Here is an 18639-nt window from a genome sequence, read left to right on the forward strand (position 1 = left end):
TTCCTGCAATCATCATCATCATCATTGTTGTCATCACCGTTGTCTTCATCACTGTCATCATCGTTGTCATTGTCAATTGCCAGTGCTATTCACAAAGTATCCAATTGAAACAAAAAAATACAAAGTTGTGAAACCCCCCCCGGCACTCCCTCTTTTCCTTGAATCCACCCCGCATAAAAGCTGGGAAGCATTTATTTCATTTGAAATTCACATCATGGGTATGTTGTTAACTTCTGGAGGTGATGCAATTTAAAGAAAATGCAAAGGATGTCATTGTATGCTAACGATTATTTCCAAGGACTAGGTGTCGCTCTATGGCTATGCCCTAAATCCAACTCCCTGATTTACGACAAATTGAGCACACTACTGGGTTCCCTAAACACATTGTTCCCCGGCCAGTGCCCGCGATTCGAGCCTCACGTGACGATCACCACCAACGTTGCAGTCGACTTGCACGACAAGGCCCAGATGAAAGAGGATGTAGATAAGATCTTATCTGCCAGTGCAGTGGCATTGCAGTCGTCGCTACTGAAGTCGCATTCCGATCTTGTGACCTTGGGCAGCATTCGCAGCGAGCGGGCATTTTTTCGGAAACTCTACTTTGATGTTGCCCCAGATCCAAACTTGATATCCTTTGCCAGGATCATACGGGAAATCTTTGTCATTGCGCCTGAAGATATCGAGATTGAGAACAGGAAACAGAACCCGCACTTGTATACGACTGATCACCACGGCAATGTCATTAGGAGAAAGTCGCTGAAAAAGCATTCTAGTAGGAGCACCGAGGAAACCAAAACAAAAGAGTTTGACACCGAGGAGATTCGAAGGAGGGCGTCGTACAAGGCTGCAGAGTGGGCGGAAAAGGAATATCATCCTCATGTCTCTTTGGTGTATAGCAGTCTTTGGCCGATCGATACTGCGTTGTGGAGAACCATCAAGACGAGAATCACTGATTATCTCGGTGTGGACGACGTGGACAGAGAAGACTTGGAGGATATCGGATACGGCTGGGATGGAGGCGTGTTGAAGTTGGTGCTTTGCGAAGGAGACGTCACGGAGTGGGTTGTTTTAGGAAGTGTGGACATCCACTGAACTTGAACTAAACTGAACTGAACTGAACTAAGTAATCCAACTCATTCACCTTGTATAGTTTCTCGAAAAAAGAAAAAGAAGAAAGCGTTTTGACTCTGCCAATTTGAAAATGTGATATTTAACCCTGGAGTGACGAGTGGCTCGTAGGTTGCAAATTTCGCAGTGAAAAAAAAAAAAAAAAAAATTAAAAAAAAGTGCTGCAATCGTCTTCTTTTTCATCACGGGAAGGCAGTAATACTTTTCAGTAAGCTTCATGACCGAGGACCAACTTGTGGATCGGTTCCAATGCCAGACTTGCTCGGAGTGCTTTAGGGACCCCTTATCAGCTCAGAAGCATTTGTCGGCCACGAGACACAAGTCCATCAAATTATGCGACACCGATGAAATATTGGAATGCGAAGAATGCCTGGATCGCAACATTCATCAACTCGCCATCCTACGGTACGGCCTTAATGATATGAGCTTGCTTTGTAGCGAGTGCCTCGGCAAGGATGACTTAGAAGAGGAAGAACCGTCTGCAAAATACACACTTTCAAATGGGGCAATTTTGGTCAAGCTCGACCAGTATCTCAAATTCCGAGACCTCGAATGCACATTGTGTGGAGCAGGCTCCAAGCTCTATGTGGGAAACACTTCCAGGGGGCAAGTAGCCACCTGTAAAAACTGTTTGCCGCAATACGAGTCTCAGAAGATCAATTTTGTGAGTGAAGATGACGACAGGTTCCTAACGGAATTATTGGGAATCAAGGATTTCGTGCCAAAAGCTTCCACGGAAGGTGGGAAAAGAGGACGAGGAAGAGGTGGGAGATTGGGGGGCAAAGGACGAAGTGGCGGTCGACCTCCTAGAAGGGCTAAAAAGGAAGACCCCGATGCAGAAGCTAGAAGAGCCCATTATCAGGAGTCGAAGCAAAACGCCTTAGACATCAAATCGGGATCCATGGTCAAGGCTATTGGATCGGTGAATATTGGCGGATTGAAAAAATTTCTGCCGGAAAAGTCCAGCAGCAAATTTAGTGCCAAAAAGAAACCATCATCAGGCAAAGATGGTTCAGGTCCAGGTCCAGGCAAAGGACCAGCGGTCAAAGCAAATGGCTCTCGGCTGTCACCATCTCCACGGGTTGACAAGGATGTTGCTGCTACCGCTCGTGCCTCAAATGATAACAAGGCTTCTTTGCTAAAGAAGCTGGAAGTGAAGAGGACCGGTACGAAGAAGCCCGAGGCAAAGAGGGAGAAATCTCAAGTTGAGGGGCAAGTGGCAGAGACGCATCCAGTAGAGCAACAGGGGGGTTCAGAAAAGTCCCTTCAACCAAAGAAGAATAACGATAGCAAGAAGCAGAGAAACCAAAGTGAGCCTAGTAGTAAGCAAGCAAAACAAGGCAAACAAGGCAAATCGAAACCAGGTAATAATACAACTTTGGATTCAAGAGACGCTGCTTCAAATGGCGAAGCCATGGAGAATTCCCAAAGTAAAAACAGAAAGAGTCAGTCACCATCCATCAAAAATAAGCTGAGTTCCCTGGTGGTTTCCAACGGCTCTGACCAGGCCAAGAACAAGGACAAGAACAAGGACAAGGACAATAGCAGAAACAAAAACAAAGACAAAGACTCCTCCGAATCTGATCTCGTGATACCGCCGTACATCACGAAATATCATCCATCTTCTACTTTGAAACTAAGCTACGACAACTTGGATGAATACTTCCGAGAAGTGAGCTTCAACATTTTCTTGGAGGATCAGCTTACAAACGTGCTGAGTATTATCGAGCCCAAGGATTTGATGATTGAATGGTTTGCAGACCAGGACAAGAAAAACACGCAATATAAAGTCAGTATACCGATGACACCAGAAGTTGCAGACAGGTTTATTTCAGACAGGTTTAAGAAATTGAAACGGGACCCGTTTCAAAAGGACCAAGCCATGTTTTTGATTTTAGACGATGATGTGCCTTGGTATGGCCGAGTTGCCACTGTTGATGGAATCAAGACGGGCAAGAACAAAAGGACGGCCAAGATTGATTATTTCAGCTTGGTTATCCAGTTGTACAGTTGGAACAATCAACCACTCCCCAAAACAGTCCACGCGCAGCACCTCAAGCTTCTACCCGCGTCGGTGCCGGTGAGTCGTATTTTCAACGCCATGGACAGTATATCGAACCCCAGCTTCATCAAGATGTTGTTGGGCAAGGAACCCATCAAACAGATTTACTTTAACAACCGCATCAATTTCTCGTCCAACTTGAACGATTCACAGCGGGCCGCGATCCAGTCCGTGTTGAACAACAAGATTAGTGTTGTTCGTGGTCCTCCAGGAACGGGAAAGACCTCGGCCATCTATGAAACCATTATTCAATTGTTGGAGTCGTTGAACACGTACCCGATTTTGGTTGTGGCGGCGTCCAACATTGCCATAGACAACATTGCCGAGAAGTTGCTCGCCAAGCACGGTAAGCTGATTTTGAGGATCACTGCCTCGGAAAAGGAAAAAGAGTACGACAGGTTGCATCCACTCGCTGGTATATGTTTGCACCATAAGATATACGATGCCTTGCCGTTGAAACTTCAACAAGTGCAAAATGACTTGAAACGAGGCACCGGTGCAGTAAGTGCCAATGCCTACAAAAATTTCATGCAGGAGAAGTTCCAAATTACGAAACAACAAGTGGCACAGGCGAAAGTGTTGTTGACCACCACCGTGGTTGCTGGTGGACCGCAATTGAAGTCAGTTTCCAAGTGTCCCGTGGTGATAATGGACGAAGCGACCCAATCGTCGGAACCAAGCACGCTTATCCCCTTGGCTGTGCCCGGAGTCGACAAGTTTGTCTTTGTGGGCGATCAAAAGCAATTGAGTTGTTTTTCGTTGATTCCAGCTCTCTCGACTTCGTTATTCGAACGAGTTTTGTTGAATGGAACATATAAAGCTCCACATATGTTGAACACGCAATACCGGATGCACCCTGCCATCAGCGAATTCCCAAGAACGAGATTTTACGGTGGCGAGTTGAAAGATGGAATTGATGCCAAAGCGCGAGAGATGAATGGTATCCCTGCGAATCCAGTCTATTTTTGGGACACTGCAGGTAAAGCCCGCGAGCAATCTGTTCGCAATTATCTTCGTGAAGATCGAGGCTACACATTTTACAATCGCGATGAAGTCTGGTACGTGCAGCAGATTTTGCGAGTACTCATCTTGGAAAAGGGCATTAGCAGGGACCAGATCGGGGTGGTTACCCCATACTCTGGCCAACGAGATTTAATCTCGTCCATCTTGGTCAAGGACGAGGTGGTCAACCCTACCAATGAAGAAATGCAAGTTGAAGTTGACATTGACGATATCCGAAACGATTCCAAGCCCGTTACCATCCATATCGTTTCCGGCATCATGATTGCTTCGATTGATGCATTCCAAGGACGAGAGAAGAACTTTATGGTGATGTCCTGTGTGCGATCTAATGCGCAGGGCACGATTGGGTTCCTTCGCGACGAGAGGAGATTGAACGTGGCGTTGACGCGAGCCAAGTACGGGTTGATTATGGTTGGCGATGTCTCGACGTTGAAGCGGGGCGATCAATTGTGGAGAGAGTACATTGAGTATTTGCAGCTGAAAAACTCTATTCACGGCGGTGACAGATTTGAATACTTGTAATTAATCACATTTATAGAAGAAATTGATAGAACTTGATACAATAGAACTTGGAAACGACCCCAGGTGGTTGGAAATTGCGGTGACGAATCAATCACCAAAAAAAGAAGAAAAAAACAAGAATTGTAATGTCGACAACTGCAGGACTCGAACCTGCGCGGGCAAAGCCCAAAAGATTTCTAATCTTTCTCCTTAACCACTCGGACAAGTTGCCTAACTTTCTGTGACTGAAGCCTTTTAAATTTACAGTAGACAATAATCTTAATCACGACCAGCTGACACCATCATCGTGTATCCATTAGATCAGGGCTGAAACCTGTCAAGACTGCATTGCAATTGTTGATGGGAAATCCACGTCGTAATCAAGGCCAGGATATCAGATAAGTACTACTCATTCTCGAATAAACGCATCCCTTGCTTGATCCACCTCGATCTTCCAGTTTGACCTTCAAGACTCCTCAACTTTCCGTTTTTTAGCCTCGCGATTAGTGAGGTGTTTACATCCGCAAGTAAGCACTAACTTTCGTCTTGTTTGCGTTCCAATTCAATTTCTCTTTTTTTTGCAATCGCGTCATACTGGACGTCGGTATATTAATAAGCTATCTGCGAAAGCAACTACTATTCCATAACCTCGTTTTTTCTTCTAGCTTAGCTTAGCTCCGGAATTCGCCAGTGCGGGTCTTAGCTCCACACTGGTGAACTAGGGAAGGTAGAGGCGAGAGGAGGGGGGGTTAGCTTTGCTGGTGTTTGCTAGTTTTGCGTTGTGGTGCTGACTAATTGCGCAGCTTACAGACTAGGTCGTTTTGCAACAAGACATGCAAGTTGCGCAACGTGCCCGGCTTTCTTGTTTTGAGAACTCGTATTATCCGTGAAAAACGGACAACTTGCCAGCTAGTGTTATATTTTGCCCCCAACGTTGAAGTTTTGGCTTCTCAGTCCCTGCAAAAATTGTGAAAAATTGGAAATCTTTCGCAACAAATCACTGCCAAGTTGATCCCAAGCACAAACACACATATACCAACGGTACACCTACCCACAGTAAGTGTTATTTGCAGCATATCACTTACTCTATCGAAAACTGAGCAACCTCAAGCCACACGAAAAGCTCGAACGCATTCTTGTTGTGGGGTCTAAAAATCGACATAAGCGGCTTTCGGGTTTAATCTATCGGATCAATGTTGGCGCATTTCCGAATGCGCTAGAAGAAATCAAATCTTACATAAGCCTGCAGCAGCAACCACAGCAGCAGCAGCAACGGTCTTTTCTTTGAAAATAATCTAAAAGCACATCATGAGATGTAAAATAACTAAGCAATGAGCAATGTCTTCTCCGTGTTTATAAATTGCAACTGAAATACACTTTTTTTAAGAAAATGAAATTCGTAGACTGCCGCTCAAATCCATTAATTGAGCTCCACCCAGTGTAGGCCAATCACGACATCATGACAATTGAAAACCAATCATCTTATGAAGACTCACCTTCATACGTAGTGAAAGGAGCACCGCAAGTGCCCTACTACACTCCGCAGCAACCAATACCAGCAGGCACATTCCTAGAAAACACCGCGTCTCCCCAGGCACCACCGCCCGCGATATTCACCCCCATCAAAGTCGGTCCGCTTGAGCTCCACAACAGGATCGGCGTGTCGCCCATGTGTCAATACTCCGCCAACGACAACTTCGAAGCGACACCATACCACTTGATCCACTATGGCTCCCTCGTGACGCGCGGCCCCGGGATCACTATAGTGGAAAGCACCGCCGTGTCGCGCTTGGGCCCGCTCCTGCCTCACGATTTAGGCATATGGACCCCCGAACAAGCGCGCGCTTTGAAACCCGTTGTGGAGTACGCGCATTCGCAGGGGCAGAAGATTGCGATTCAGTTGGGGCACGGCGGCAGGAAAGCGAGTGGACAGCCGCCGTTTGTGCATTTGGAGCAGGTCGTTGATGCATCAAGTGGCGGGTGGCCCGATGACGTTGTCGCTCCAAGCTCGATCGCGTTCCGCCCCCATGGGAACTACCGTACTCCGCACGAGTTGACCACGGAGGAGATCAAGCAGATCATCAAGGATTTCGGGGACGCGGCACAGCGCGCGGTTGAGATTGCCGGGTTTGACGCCTTGGAAATCCACGGGGCGCACGGCTATCTAATCAACGAATTCTACTCCCCCATTTCAAACCATCGAAGCGACGAGTACGGCGGCTCGTTCGAGAACAGGATTCGTTTTCTCAGTGAGATAATCGACGAGATCAAATCGAAAGTCGATACTGGTAAGGTATCGTTGTTTGTGCGTATCTCGGCCGCGGAAAACAGCCCCGACCCCAACGCATGGACGATTCAAGATTCGATAAGATTAGCCGATGTCTTGATTTCAAAGGGGATAAGCTTAGTTGACGTTTCGTCGGGTGGCAACGACTCTAAGCAAGCAGCGAGGGGAAACATCGCGAAGGAAGAAAGAGAACCGATGCATGTTCCCTTGGCAAGGGCAATCAAGAAACACGTTGGTGATAAGCTTGTTGTCGCGTGCGTTGGTCAGTTAGATGACGCGGTGCAAGTTAACAAGTACATTGAAGACGGCACTTTTGATGTTGCGTTGATTGGACGCGGGTTTTTGAGGGACCCGGGTTTAGTTTGGAGTTTCGCTGATACGTTGGGGGTCAAGTTGGCCCAGGCTTTGCAGTTGGGTTGGGGGTTCTGGCCTCCTAAGCAGCTGATCATCGACTTGATTCAACGCACTGAGAAATTGAACGCCGGGGAATAATGTAGAGATTTGAAAATAGAAAGAAATAGACTGTTACCAAAGTATATACCCCACATTGTAATCTGGTTGCTCGGGGGGACACACCAATTGACTCGAACTCGGACTTTTTCACTCAAAGGTTAAGCCAACGAGAGATCTCACGGGGGATCTTCCCACAAAGTGTCGTTGACCCGGCCGTGCTATAAAATTCCGTAAGTTTGGGATACATGTAAGTTGCAAAAAAAAAAAAGGGTTGAATATCTATTACATATACTACTCTAAATATAGAAACGTGAATTGTGACTTCTGCTATAGTATTCAACTGTTTTCCCTGCTCTTCAAGTCTTCTCTCACGGGTGCAGCATAGCGACTTTAGTATCAACATACGTGTGGAATCAATTGCAGAATCAAAAAAAAAAATGGAATTAACGCAACTTTAAAAAGATTTATTTAAAAAAAAAAGCATAAAAAACGGTAAAAAGAAAATCCAACACTGACCACACACCTTTTTGAAATAATTACTGAGACCAATGTAGGTCCACCCCATCTCCATCTCGGTATCTTCTCTCTTTTTCTCCTTTGTTTTCCATTGTATCCTCACGGCTCTAACATCAGTATGCCATGAAATAAGGATTGGCATAGCCCACAAACTTGCTGGGATGTCCACTAAATGAAAGTGCTCCCGGTTGGTGATGTGGTGGGGGTGGCGGTGGTTGATGGTGGTGGTGATGACGATGATGATGTTGTGGAGGAGGAGGAGGAGGTGGTGGTGGCTGATGTGATGGATGTGTTGGATGGTGGTGGTAGGTGTTTGAGTGAGGATGGAGTGGTTGATATTGGTTTATTGGAGCAGTTCCAACATATTGAATGGCCAAGTCCGCATATGCTTTATAACCCCAGTCATTTTCATAACTCACAGGTGACGACAAGGATGGATAAGGTGGTAGCGATGGTTGAACAGGCACGGGGGCAGTGTATCTAACTTCTTGTTGTTCGTAAATCGGCGATGACGACATTGAAACGTAGGATGGTTGATAGGAATATCGGTTTGCTGAAGTAGCAGATTGATTTGAGTAAAAAGTACTCGATGGGGAAATTGTTGGAGTGATACTGTTTTGCGTATAGATAGGATCAATCGACGCTGCTGTTGATGCAGCAGCAGACGATGATAATGATGATGAGGAAGATGAAGAAGAAGTAGTCGAAGTTGCTTCTCCATATTTCTCAACCCAGGTTTTCCAACATTCTTCCAACGTCAAGATATTTGATTCAAAATTGACCACGGATAGACTCCACTTGACATCTTCGAGCCATTCCTTTTCAGTGTTGTTCAATATAATCAATTGCAAGCCGGTGGCCCCGCACCATGACTTGTTGGTAAAGGTGTTATCATCGTTGAACTTATTAGCCAACACTAAGCCAACAACGAGAAAGTTGAAAATTTCGTGTTCAGTCATGGTTGGTTTGATTTTCTTTGATGAAAATCTTTGATTCATATACTCCAAGGCAATGATAATCGATGATTTCGGCAATCTAGTTGCAAACAAAACCGATGAGACCAAATTTTCAAAATCTTTTGATGGACTCCTTGCTTGCTTCAACATGCCAAAAGCGCACCATGCCAAAAACGACGACATTTGGTTCAAGTTGTATTCCAAAATGGAATTTATTCCACCATTAACGGAAGCTTGTTCTTGAGCCATGTGTGGTGCTGGTACTTGAGGAGCAGGCTGGACGTCAGCCACATGGTTGACTGGCACGGCAAGTGGCCGTAAATGCACCCCGTGACCATGACCATGAGCAGCTTGCTGTTGTTGTGCAACCGTCGGCTGGTAGTACGACTGAGTTGGTCTATGTTGTTGTTGGTGATAGTTTGAGTAACTGGTTGGGGGATAAGCGTAAGATGACGAGTGTGTATGGCCGGGAACCGGAGCCATACCTTGATTATAAGTCACGTTCATTTCTATAACTTGAAATGGTCAGTTGGTTTGACTTGTTGTTGTTGTTGTTGTTGTTGTTGAATATATATATCTTGTATATGTGTAATATTCGAGTTGAGAATCTTAATGAAAAGTTCTCAATATAAACTCAGATTCAAAGTGACAATAACCAGATTGCTGATGGTCTTTGCTTCAAAGTGGGGAGTGGAGGGAGGTTTGGCAGTAAAAAAAAAAAAAAAAAAAAAATAAAAATTTATGGATCTTTTGCACTGACTTTCTCTTGTGTTTGACCTCTTGAGCTTGACCTCTTGACTTGACCTCTTGAGCTTGCCCCCTTTCTATGAATACAAAGCAACTAAAGGTTATTGAATACCAGAAACACTGTTGAGTTTTCTATAGTGTGACGAAAGAATGGACTCAGTTCTCCCTTGTCTTCTTCTTCTTCTTCTCGTGCGGTATAGATATGAAAAGTGTGCTTTTTTTTACACCAGATAGTAGCAGCAGTAGTAGTACCTGGAGTGGAAGAAAGCAACGCTTTTAAATCTATCCAAACCCTTTCCTTAACGTGGTTGATTTTTTTTACCTGAAAGGAGGGAAGGTTTGAAAAGTTATTGGGACGTTGTTAGAAATGAACAGAAGTTGAAGAAGAAGAAGGAAAAGAAGAGGAAAAAGAGGCGTAGGAGGAGGTTGAAGTACTGACGATTACACCCATTGTTTCGTTATGAAAATTTTTAGCTGCAGTGGCTCTACTTACAGCCACCACCAACAGAGCGAGAGGGCGTGCGTGCGTCTCCAAATTTTATGGGCCGAGTCACACGCCCACGCACCCATACACACACACACAGCCAACCGGGGGACCGCGAAGAGAGGAGTGGTACGAGAAAAGCACCAGGCAGAGAGAGCTAACCATCCCTGCTAACAACCTCGCTCTCTATACATAGGTACATACATACACACCCAGAGCGTCTGCTATCTTGAGCATGCCATACAACTAAGGAAATGGAGAACCACTAGAGGTTGACCAGCCTTGGTGAAAGCCCCCATTGGTGCAAGCACATGGTTGAAGTGGCAATGGCCCCCGGGTGCAACGTGGACTCGCCTCTGATGAGCAGCAAGAGGCAGAAGATAAAAGAAAAAGAAGCATGGAGCCAGCGAGAGTGAGGAGAGTCAGCGGATGGTTGGCCTAATGCCTAATGCCCTAATAGCTCTACCGCCCCCCCTCTATCCATCCCACTGTAGCTGTGACGTGAGGCACGTGATTCCAAAAGACAGCAGCAAATGCGCGAGAGGCAGCGAGAGGCACAGCTTGGCAACGAGAGAGATGGGATTTAGGCGAAGGACAAGGACACGGACTACAACAAAGTCATCTCTCTCTCTATCTTTTCTTTTCAACACTTTGCCGCCCCGTCTGCAACCACGGCTTCTCTCTGCTTCCACCGACAAGGCGCAAAACGGGAGTTTGCTATCCAGTACTAGAAGTCTTTTGCTTGTTTGCTGTTTTCCCACGGCTTCTGCTGCAACTTATACCCCCTATACAAGGCCCTCCTCCTTCCCCTTCCTTCTTCCCATTTTCAAGCAGCTGATTCTTTTAATTTTTCTTTTTTTTGCTGGGAGACGGGTCACGTGCATTTGAAATAGCAACCGGCCCTCCTATTGATTTGTTTAGTTAGTTGATTAATTAATTTGCGAGAAAAAGATTTATCTAGGGATCAACCGTCATTGGAGAAGTAATTAGGGTGAAGATTGCGTGCGACCGTGATCTCTTTCCTGGGGTTAGCGTCTCTTCTCTATCTTTTGTCTTTTGTTTCCATTTTATTCACGGTGGTGGTGGTTGTAGTTGCCGCTACTGCTGAACAGTTTCTCACAACAAGAAAGAAACGGTTCGGAAAAAGAACTAGAAATTCACACCGCCACCGAGAATCCCTCCCTAAGCCCTCAAGCTCTCACCCCCGGGCTGAAGTTTCTTTTTGGACGGCGGTAGCACGTTGCCCTGGCTGATGCCCTGAGACTACACTAAGCTTGGATGAGTGAAAAAATCTCCCTTCTTCAGCAAGTGGGCTGCCAAAGGGTTCCATGCAAGTCGATGCTCGTATAACCCACTCACGGGATCCCGTGAGCGGCAACACCGACAACTCACAAGACGCGTGATATAGTGTATCTCAGACTCAGATCCACAATATCCGTTTCAAACCTTGATCTTCAAAAAAAAAGCAGGTTTATAGAGCACTTGTGAGGTTCGAGTAGGAGTCATGTGTTGATGGTGTCGAGCCAATGGCGACCTTGTCTGCGCAGTATGGAAATGCAAGTATCTATGTAAGTTTGGATCTCCGCCCGAGATATTTCTCCGTTGTCCGTTTTTGGTTGTTTTGTTTACATTTCGTGTTTTTTACCACCAAGACGCCAAATCCCCCCCAAATCCATCTCCTCCCGCCCATTGAAGTGTATACAAAGTCTGCCCTGGATACCAACCTCAGTCCTACCCTGTTTCCTTTTTTTTTTTTTTGCAACAGCTTCATCACCACATACCATGGCGATTCCCTTGTACTTGAACATCAAGGAGTCAACTAGTGCTGCTGCCCAACCGGGTGAGGAAAAATTGCACCCTTCCCCGTGTTTTTCCATCACGCAACCCGATTCGATCTCGTTTTCAGATGTCACCTACGAGTTTGCCAAAATCTACCTGGGAAAAGAGCAGAGCTATCTAGACTTGGTCAACAACTCAACTAGCTCGTGTGTCGTGTTGGTCGGCCCCACTGGAAGTGGCAAGACCACCACGCTCAGATCCTTGGTCCGTTTACAGTTGCAACAAAGCAGCAATCAAGGCACAACCCCCTATCTTACATCTTTTGAAATCAGCAACAACAAGTACGCCGTCGACTTGTTGGACACACTGAGCTCGGCACCTCCCAAAATCTCAATGGCGACCGATTTTGAAAGCAAATTGTTGCGAAAGAAAGCCAGTGCGGCGCTAGTCAAGGAGGTGTTGAAAAAAAGATTGACTCAAGCAACCGAGTTTAACCAACACTCGTCGAGATCCTGTCTCGTGTTGACTCTCTTTTGGGGCAACTGCAGAACCACCTTTGTGGATATGATGGGCAGTGAACGAAACTCAGCTTCGAGCTCCAATGTCTTTGCCAATACCAACATCTCTTCGATCACTCAGTTGATGATCAATAATAAACACAGCAAGTTCAGGTCTCATAATTCCATTGCAAACTACATCTTCAAAAATAAACATCTCAAAGTCGTGCTCAATTTGGACCCATTTGGAGACGAGGCCTTGGTCAAGTCCAGCTTGTCGAATGTGGCAGAGGTGGTGAAGAACTATTCCTTGCAATTGGAAGAAGCAGCTAGTAATAACAGTAGTAGTAATAGCAGCAGCCACCCCGGAAGCAGCAGTGCTATTGCTAGTGACAGCCCACGCAAACCTCAGAAAAGAGTGCCTAGCTATTCCTTGCCTACTGTTTCATCCAGTTGTCATGTGCCAAAAAAGAGGAAACTCAATAACCCAGGGCAAACACCAATCAGCTCATTGGCAGACAAACCACATTATGTTATTCCCAAGTTGACGACGTCTGTGTTTGCCACTGAAATGCGGATCAAGGCAAGAGCAACCCTTTCTGCCAGCGACCTCAAAGTAAGAAAAACTCGCGGTCGTTTACCCGTGAAGCCGTTGGGAAAAGCAATCTTGTCCCATGCAAACGACTCCAAAACTGTTCTCCAATTGAAGCAGGAACAAGCGGAAATAAAAGATAAATACAGAGACTCTATTTCAAACATCAAAGCAGACATCGGCATTTTCAAGCAAGAGACAATGGACTTGGTGGAGGCCTTTGCCGCTTTGAGAAAGCAATTGCAGCATCTCGAGTCCAAACAAACTCTCAATGTCCAGCAACTTGAAATTGCCGCACAGGAAAAGACTCAATTGCAAGGTGAGGCTAGTCAACTTTGCTCGCAAATTGACCAACTCAAAGCTGCCAAACAAACTCAGGAAGAACTTATTGCTCAACTTGAAGCGGAGCAAAAATACACCAATGCCGAGTTGATCAAGAGCAACGAGAGCTATGCTGAGTTGTCGGGGTTAAAAGACTCCCTCGAGCAAGACCTTGCACAGGCTCTAGTTGAAAATGAAAAACAATCTGCCCAAATCAAGTCAACCCGTGAACAACTAGCTAGTGAACAGTTGCAGTCTCAGGACGAAGCCAGGAAGCATCACGATCGACTTGCATTGCTTAATCAAGATTTAACCGTGAGTGAGATGTTGATTGAATCCTTGCAAAAAGAAAAAAAGGAACAAGACGAGAAATTTACCCGTTTGGAAATGGACTTGAAGGATGCGACAGACAAATTGCACTTGCTGGTTGAAAAGAGTACCACGGCGGACAAAGAGTTGCACAACTTGAACTTGCTCTTGAGTGCAAAAGATGAGGAAATCCGAAACTTACAAGCGCAGTGGGAACAAGGCCAGCAACAATTGCAACGTGACCAGAGTTCAACAAGGCTTCTCTCTGACGAATTAGCCAAAGCTCAGCACCTTCTCGAGGAAAAGGAAGCATCACTTTGGACAAGTTTGCAAATTGAGAATGAGTTGCGTGACAAACTCGCCCATGCTGAACAGGCGAATCAAGACTGGGCATTGAAGTATGGAGAGGTAATTGCAGTTGAAAAGCTGCTCAATGAGAAATTGAACTCAGCGATGGCGAGAAAATTGGAGTTGGAAGCAGCTGCTTTGAAAAATGGAAACTCGAGTAGGGAAAGAGAGGAACTCTTGATGAAACTGAACCAGACCGTCACCGAGCTTCAAGCTGAAGTTGGAGGATTAAAGTCAAGAGAAGCAAATCTTCAAAGATTATACAACGAGTTGAAACTGGCAAAGTCACAACAAGAATCGGAGCTGTACCAGAAATTGACCAGCTTAAAAGAAACTCTTGAAAATAGAGACCATGAGCTATCCCGAGCTAAGGACGAGTGTCTGAGATTGCACCAGAACATCAGAGAACAATCCAAGACGGTTGCAGCCTTGGAGGCGCAAGCGCATGCGGGAGAAGCAGAACACAAGCAACAGCTTGAACAAATGGCGTTGGCTCATGAGTTGGCTCTCAAGGAGAAAGTAGAAGCGGCTCGCGTGAGAGAAGCAGAGTATGAATCACGCATCGAACAGATTGATATGGCCCATGAACAGCAGCTCAGGGAGAAAGATGCCAAAATTGCGAAATTGCACGCGCAAGCGCAAATACTTGAACACGATCTCAGCAGTAGCAATCCGTTGTTTTCAATCAAGAGCAACTCGCCGCCTCTCTCGGGGTTCAATCCGCATGACATATACGAGGACCAAGTGGTTGAGCGAAGAAACACCACGGAGTCGAGCGATGCAAGTGGCTCAAGTGGTGCTAGTCGAGAAATAACCCCATTCTCGCCCATCAAGATGAAACCACACCACGATTACAAGAGCCAGATCAAAGCTCAAGTCAAGAAGAACACCCCCAACAGGATCCTACAGCCTTCCTCCTCCAATCGGGTATCGCTGCTGGAGAAAAAACTGAAAAAGAAGCACGGCAAGAGCCATAGTAACAAACTATCATCTCCATTTAACGAAGACAAGCGATCGAGCAAATCGTCACCTTTGAAATCTATACTCGTATAAACTAACAAACCCCAAACGTAGCCCGGCTGATATCAATACACACAACTTTTAATACCTTTAAAATGCCTTTAATTGATACTCTCCATACCATACAGCATCTCCGACAGATTGTCACATTGCCAGATGGTCAAAGGGCACGAGCTCACACAGTGCGTCGATCAGTCAAGAACCTCGCAATCGAGCCCACGCCAACAACATCAACGCACCGTTCAAACCAATTCAACAACAACGCCCCCTGTTTCTGCCCATAGGTAGAGCCCATGCACCGATACAAATACTTAATCAACGTATCGCGCTGCTCCGAGCTCAACAGCTTCACAAACACACCAACGTCGGCATTATTATTCTTGATCGAGCATAGCGTTTCAAAGACGGTGCGCGCGTGCGTTTCTTTTGTTTGGTCATCTGAGGCGTAGGGCGCGGTATCGAGGGCCATCTGCAATGCTGCGGCGAAGTTGCCTTGGGATAACTGGGTGCGGATCTGGTTGGATATATCTGTTATATCTGCGTGCGATTGGGCAGGAGTGACGGAGGAGGTGGGGAAGAGGTCAGCTGGTGCGAGGTGGGAGTCGGGGTCTAGGGCGTCTATGTCTATTGATCTCCACTTGTCTGTCATTGTGGTTGTGATGGTTGTTGTGGTGGTGGGAATTTGGGGTGTTGAACGGCCGAGATTTTTATCTGTGTGTTGGATTGTTGTTCGGGTGGGTTTGCAGTGGGCTCGGCTGTACTCCCAAAACCAAAAAAAAAGAGAGAGAGCCCGAGCTCAGCACGGGGTTTCAGCACAATTCGTACATGCTAAAGGTGTTTGTTTTTTAATTTATACGTTTGGTCTATTTAGGAGATAAGTATGTAGTTGGGAGAGTCTACGTAGCGTCAATCTCTAGGGCGGGAAGATGCCTTTGTTCAAGCTTTTAGACACGGGCCCTGCGAAATGGTCTATTTGCAGAACTTGTGAGCAATTGTGAATACCGACGGGGGTTTCTTCCGCTGCAAAGTGTAGCTAGAGCTCAAATGGCGAGGGTTTGCCAGCGGATGAGTCTCTAGTGTACTCCTCAAGATCCCAACCCCAACGCAAAGAGGTGCGTTCCCCATCCAAAAACGCATCAGCTTGACCATCATCTGGATTATCATCTTGATTATCTGGGCTATCTGGATTATCATCTCTGGGACACACAACCCTAAGCACTCTTCTTCGTCTTCTTCTTTTTCGTTGTCGTCGTCGTCTCACCGCCATTGTGCTCCTCCTCATCCCCAGCCTCATACGAATCAACAAACTCCAACACAGAACCCATAAGCTCGCAATTGTCAACAATAATAACCACAAGCCCATCACTGCCAACTTCATACTTGATATGTCCATCATTGGGTATCGCGACAGCTTCATCGAATGCATCAAAGAAGCAGTTCACCGAGTCGAACGTTTGCACCGAGTCGAGCAATCTCTCTTCCATCGTCGACTCCTTTGATGTCGGTTCGTCTAGCACCAAGACTATACGGAGGGGGTTCTCTAGGTCTTCTTCCGGTGGGATATCTTCTGCGTCTGACATTATGGATGGAAGATCAAGATGAGGATTATCTTTGCGGGTTTGGTTGTTTTTTTTTTTTTTTCAACGGCGAAATGAGTTGCGAAATGTACATTTTTTTTTATTTGAGCCAGAGGGGTTAAGATTCAAGTACATTCAAACTACTTAAAACTGAGGTCAATACAAAAGAAATACAATTAAACACTTTCAAAATCAGATTTTTGGTCTATCACGCAGTGGTATCAAAGTTGGTACTCTAAGTTTTCACAACTTTGCCGGGGATAGTTATTCTTCCCACTCCTTGAAAGTGTTGATCAAACTGTTTGTAGATGGATCGTGATTAGCAACAGGTTTCTTATCTTCCAACTCTTTGCCGATAGCCTTGGCCAAGATCTTACCCAATTCCACTCCCCACTGGTCAAATGAGTTGATATTCCAAACTGCACCTTCGGTGAAAGTGACATGTTCATAATAAGCAATCAACGCGCCCAATGCTGCAGGAGTAATCTTTTGGGCCAAGATCGATGTAGTGGGTCTATTACCACTAAAGATCTTGTGAGGGGCCAACTCGTCAGAGGCACCCTCGGCTTTAACTTGCTGTTCGTCCTTACCAACCATCAAAGCTTCAGATTGAGCAAAAAAGTTCGAGGCCAACATCTTTTGGTGCTTGTTGTTTTCAATTGGGTTTTGCGATTGAGCAGCCAAGATGAAATCGGCGGGGATCACTTTTGTGCCTTGGTGGAGCAACTGGAAGAATGAGTGTTGAGCATTTGTTGCTGGCTCACCAAACAAGATTGCACCAGTTTGGTAGTTGGTAAACACATTGGCTCTAGTGACAGATTTACCGTTGGATTCCATCGACAATTGCTGGAGATAAGCAGGGAATCTGTGCAAGTATTGGTCAAAGGGAGCAATCAAATGAGTTTGAGCTCCAAAAAAGTTGTTGTACCAAACGGAAATCAAGCCTCCAATCACGGGGATGTTGTTCTCCAAAGGCTCATGCAAAAAGTGCTGGTCAACTGCTTCAGCACCTTTCAAGAAATCGTTAAAGTTGTCAAACCCAATGTAGATGGCCACCGATAAGCCAATAGCGGACCAAACAGAGTAACGGCCGCCGACCCAGCTTTCAAAGCCAAACATGTTGCTTGGGTCGATTCCAAACTTGGTAACCTCTGGTTCGTTGGTTGACAAGGCAGCGAAATGCTTAGCTATAGCCTCGGTGTTGTCATTGGTGTGTTTCAAGAACCAGTTCTTGGCCGACGTGGCATTGGTGATGGTTTCAGCAGTGGTAAAAGTCTTTGAAGCAATCAAAAACAAGGTTGTTTCGGCATTGACGTTTTTCAAAATCTCAGCAATGTGGGTACCATCGATGTTGGAGCAGAAATGGACATTCAAGCCCGGCTTGGAGTAAGCTTTCAAGGCCTCGGTCACCATAACCGGTCCCAAGTCGGAGCCTCCAATACCAATATTCACCACATCGGTAATTGCCTTTCCCGTGTACCCTTTCCATGAGCCGTCTCTAACCGCAGTGGAAAACTCCTTCATGTGCTGCAAGACATCGTCGACCTCCTGCGCAGTGTCCTTGCCATCAACAGGCATTCTTCTCTTGGCCCTGTTTCTCAATGCCACGTGGTACACTGCGCGATCCTCCGTGGTGTTGATGTGGTCGCCCGCAAACATTTCGTCTCTCAATTTCTCCACGCCTGCTTCTTTGGCCAACTCAATCAACTTCGCAAAAATGTCCTTGTCGACCAAGTTTTTGGAGAAATCGTAGAGGATCTTGGACCCATCGAAGTTGGTAAAGATGCGTGAATATTCATCAAATCTCTTGGGGTCCTCGGCGAAAGCCTGCTTGAGGTTGAAGTTTTTACCCCGAGTCTGGTAAAGCTGTTCCAATTGCTTCCAAGCGGGTAAGTCCGTTGCTAATTTGAATGAGGTAGCCATGGTTTTTTGTCTGTGTTGTGGGCGTTCAATTGACTTGGTGGGCAAATGAAAACTGTTGTAGAAAGGAGGGTGTTTTTTTTCTGAATAATGCAAGCAGTAAGGGGGGGGGGAATTTC

General features: G+C 46.0%; 8 protein-coding genes across 8 annotated transcripts; 4 read left to right on the forward strand and 4 right to left on the reverse strand. All coding sequences in view use genetic code 12, as the record gives it.

Moving 5' to 3' along the window:
• Window positions 1–214: 214 nt before the first annotated feature.
• On the forward strand, window positions 215–1092 carry LODBEIA_P17470 (uncharacterized protein; the record flags this gene model as incomplete). The annotated part of the gene is made up of 2 exons (XM_066971669.1): window positions 215–218; window positions 305–1092. 2 exons carry the CDS (start codon window positions 215–217, stop codon window positions 1090–1092), a joined length of 792 nt encoding a protein of 263 aa, XP_066828685.1.
• A 253-nt stretch (window positions 1093–1345) lies between these two features.
• Window positions 1346–4735, forward strand: LODBEIA_P17480 (uncharacterized protein; the record flags this gene model as incomplete). The annotated part of the gene is made up of 1 exon (XM_066971670.1): window positions 1346–4735. The coding sequence occupies one exon, from the start codon at window positions 1346–1348 to the stop codon at window positions 4733–4735; it is 3390 nt and encodes a 1129-aa protein (XP_066828686.1).
• Window positions 4736–6173: 1438 nt separating this feature from the next.
• On the forward strand, window positions 6174–7493 carry LODBEIA_P17490 (uncharacterized protein; the record flags this gene model as incomplete). The annotated part of the gene is made up of 1 exon (XM_066971671.1): window positions 6174–7493. The coding sequence occupies one exon, from the start codon at window positions 6174–6176 to the stop codon at window positions 7491–7493; it is 1320 nt and encodes a 439-aa protein (XP_066828687.1).
• A 590-nt stretch (window positions 7494–8083) lies between these two features.
• Window positions 8084–9433, reverse strand: LODBEIA_P17500 (uncharacterized protein; the record flags this gene model as incomplete). The annotated part of the gene is made up of 1 exon (XM_066971673.1): window positions 8084–9433. The coding sequence occupies one exon, from the start codon at window positions 9431–9433 to the stop codon at window positions 8084–8086; it is 1350 nt and encodes a 449-aa protein (XP_066828688.1).
• Window positions 9434–11939: 2506 nt separating this feature from the next.
• LODBEIA_P17510 (uncharacterized protein) lies at window positions 11940–15056 on the forward strand (the record flags this gene model as incomplete). The annotated part of the gene is made up of 1 exon (XM_066971674.1): window positions 11940–15056. One exon carries the CDS (start codon window positions 11940–11942, stop codon window positions 15054–15056), a length of 3117 nt encoding a protein of 1038 aa, XP_066828689.1.
• Window positions 15057–15198: 142 nt separating this feature from the next.
• Window positions 15199–15672, reverse strand: LODBEIA_P17520 (uncharacterized protein; the record flags this gene model as incomplete). Its single annotated transcript, XM_066971675.1, has 1 exon — window positions 15199–15672. One exon carries the CDS (start codon window positions 15670–15672, stop codon window positions 15199–15201), a length of 474 nt encoding a protein of 157 aa, XP_066828690.1.
• A 562-nt stretch (window positions 15673–16234) lies between these two features.
• LODBEIA_P17530 (uncharacterized protein) lies at window positions 16235–16603 on the reverse strand (the record flags this gene model as incomplete). Its single annotated transcript, XM_066971676.1, has 1 exon — window positions 16235–16603. One exon carries the CDS (start codon window positions 16601–16603, stop codon window positions 16235–16237), a length of 369 nt encoding a protein of 122 aa, XP_066828691.1.
• Window positions 16604–16864: 261 nt separating this feature from the next.
• Window positions 16865–18523, reverse strand: LODBEIA_P17540 (uncharacterized protein; the record flags this gene model as incomplete). The annotated part of the gene is made up of 1 exon (XM_066971677.1): window positions 16865–18523. The coding sequence occupies one exon, from the start codon at window positions 18521–18523 to the stop codon at window positions 16865–16867; it is 1659 nt and encodes a 552-aa protein (XP_066828692.1).
• Window positions 18524–18639: the final 116 nt, after the last annotated feature.

This window comes from Lodderomyces beijingensis (assembly GCF_963989305.1).
Source record: "Lodderomyces beijingensis strain CBS 14171 genome assembly, chromosome: 2".
NCBI classification, from domain to species: Eukaryota; Fungi; Ascomycota; class Pichiomycetes; order Serinales; family Debaryomycetaceae; genus Lodderomyces; species Lodderomyces beijingensis.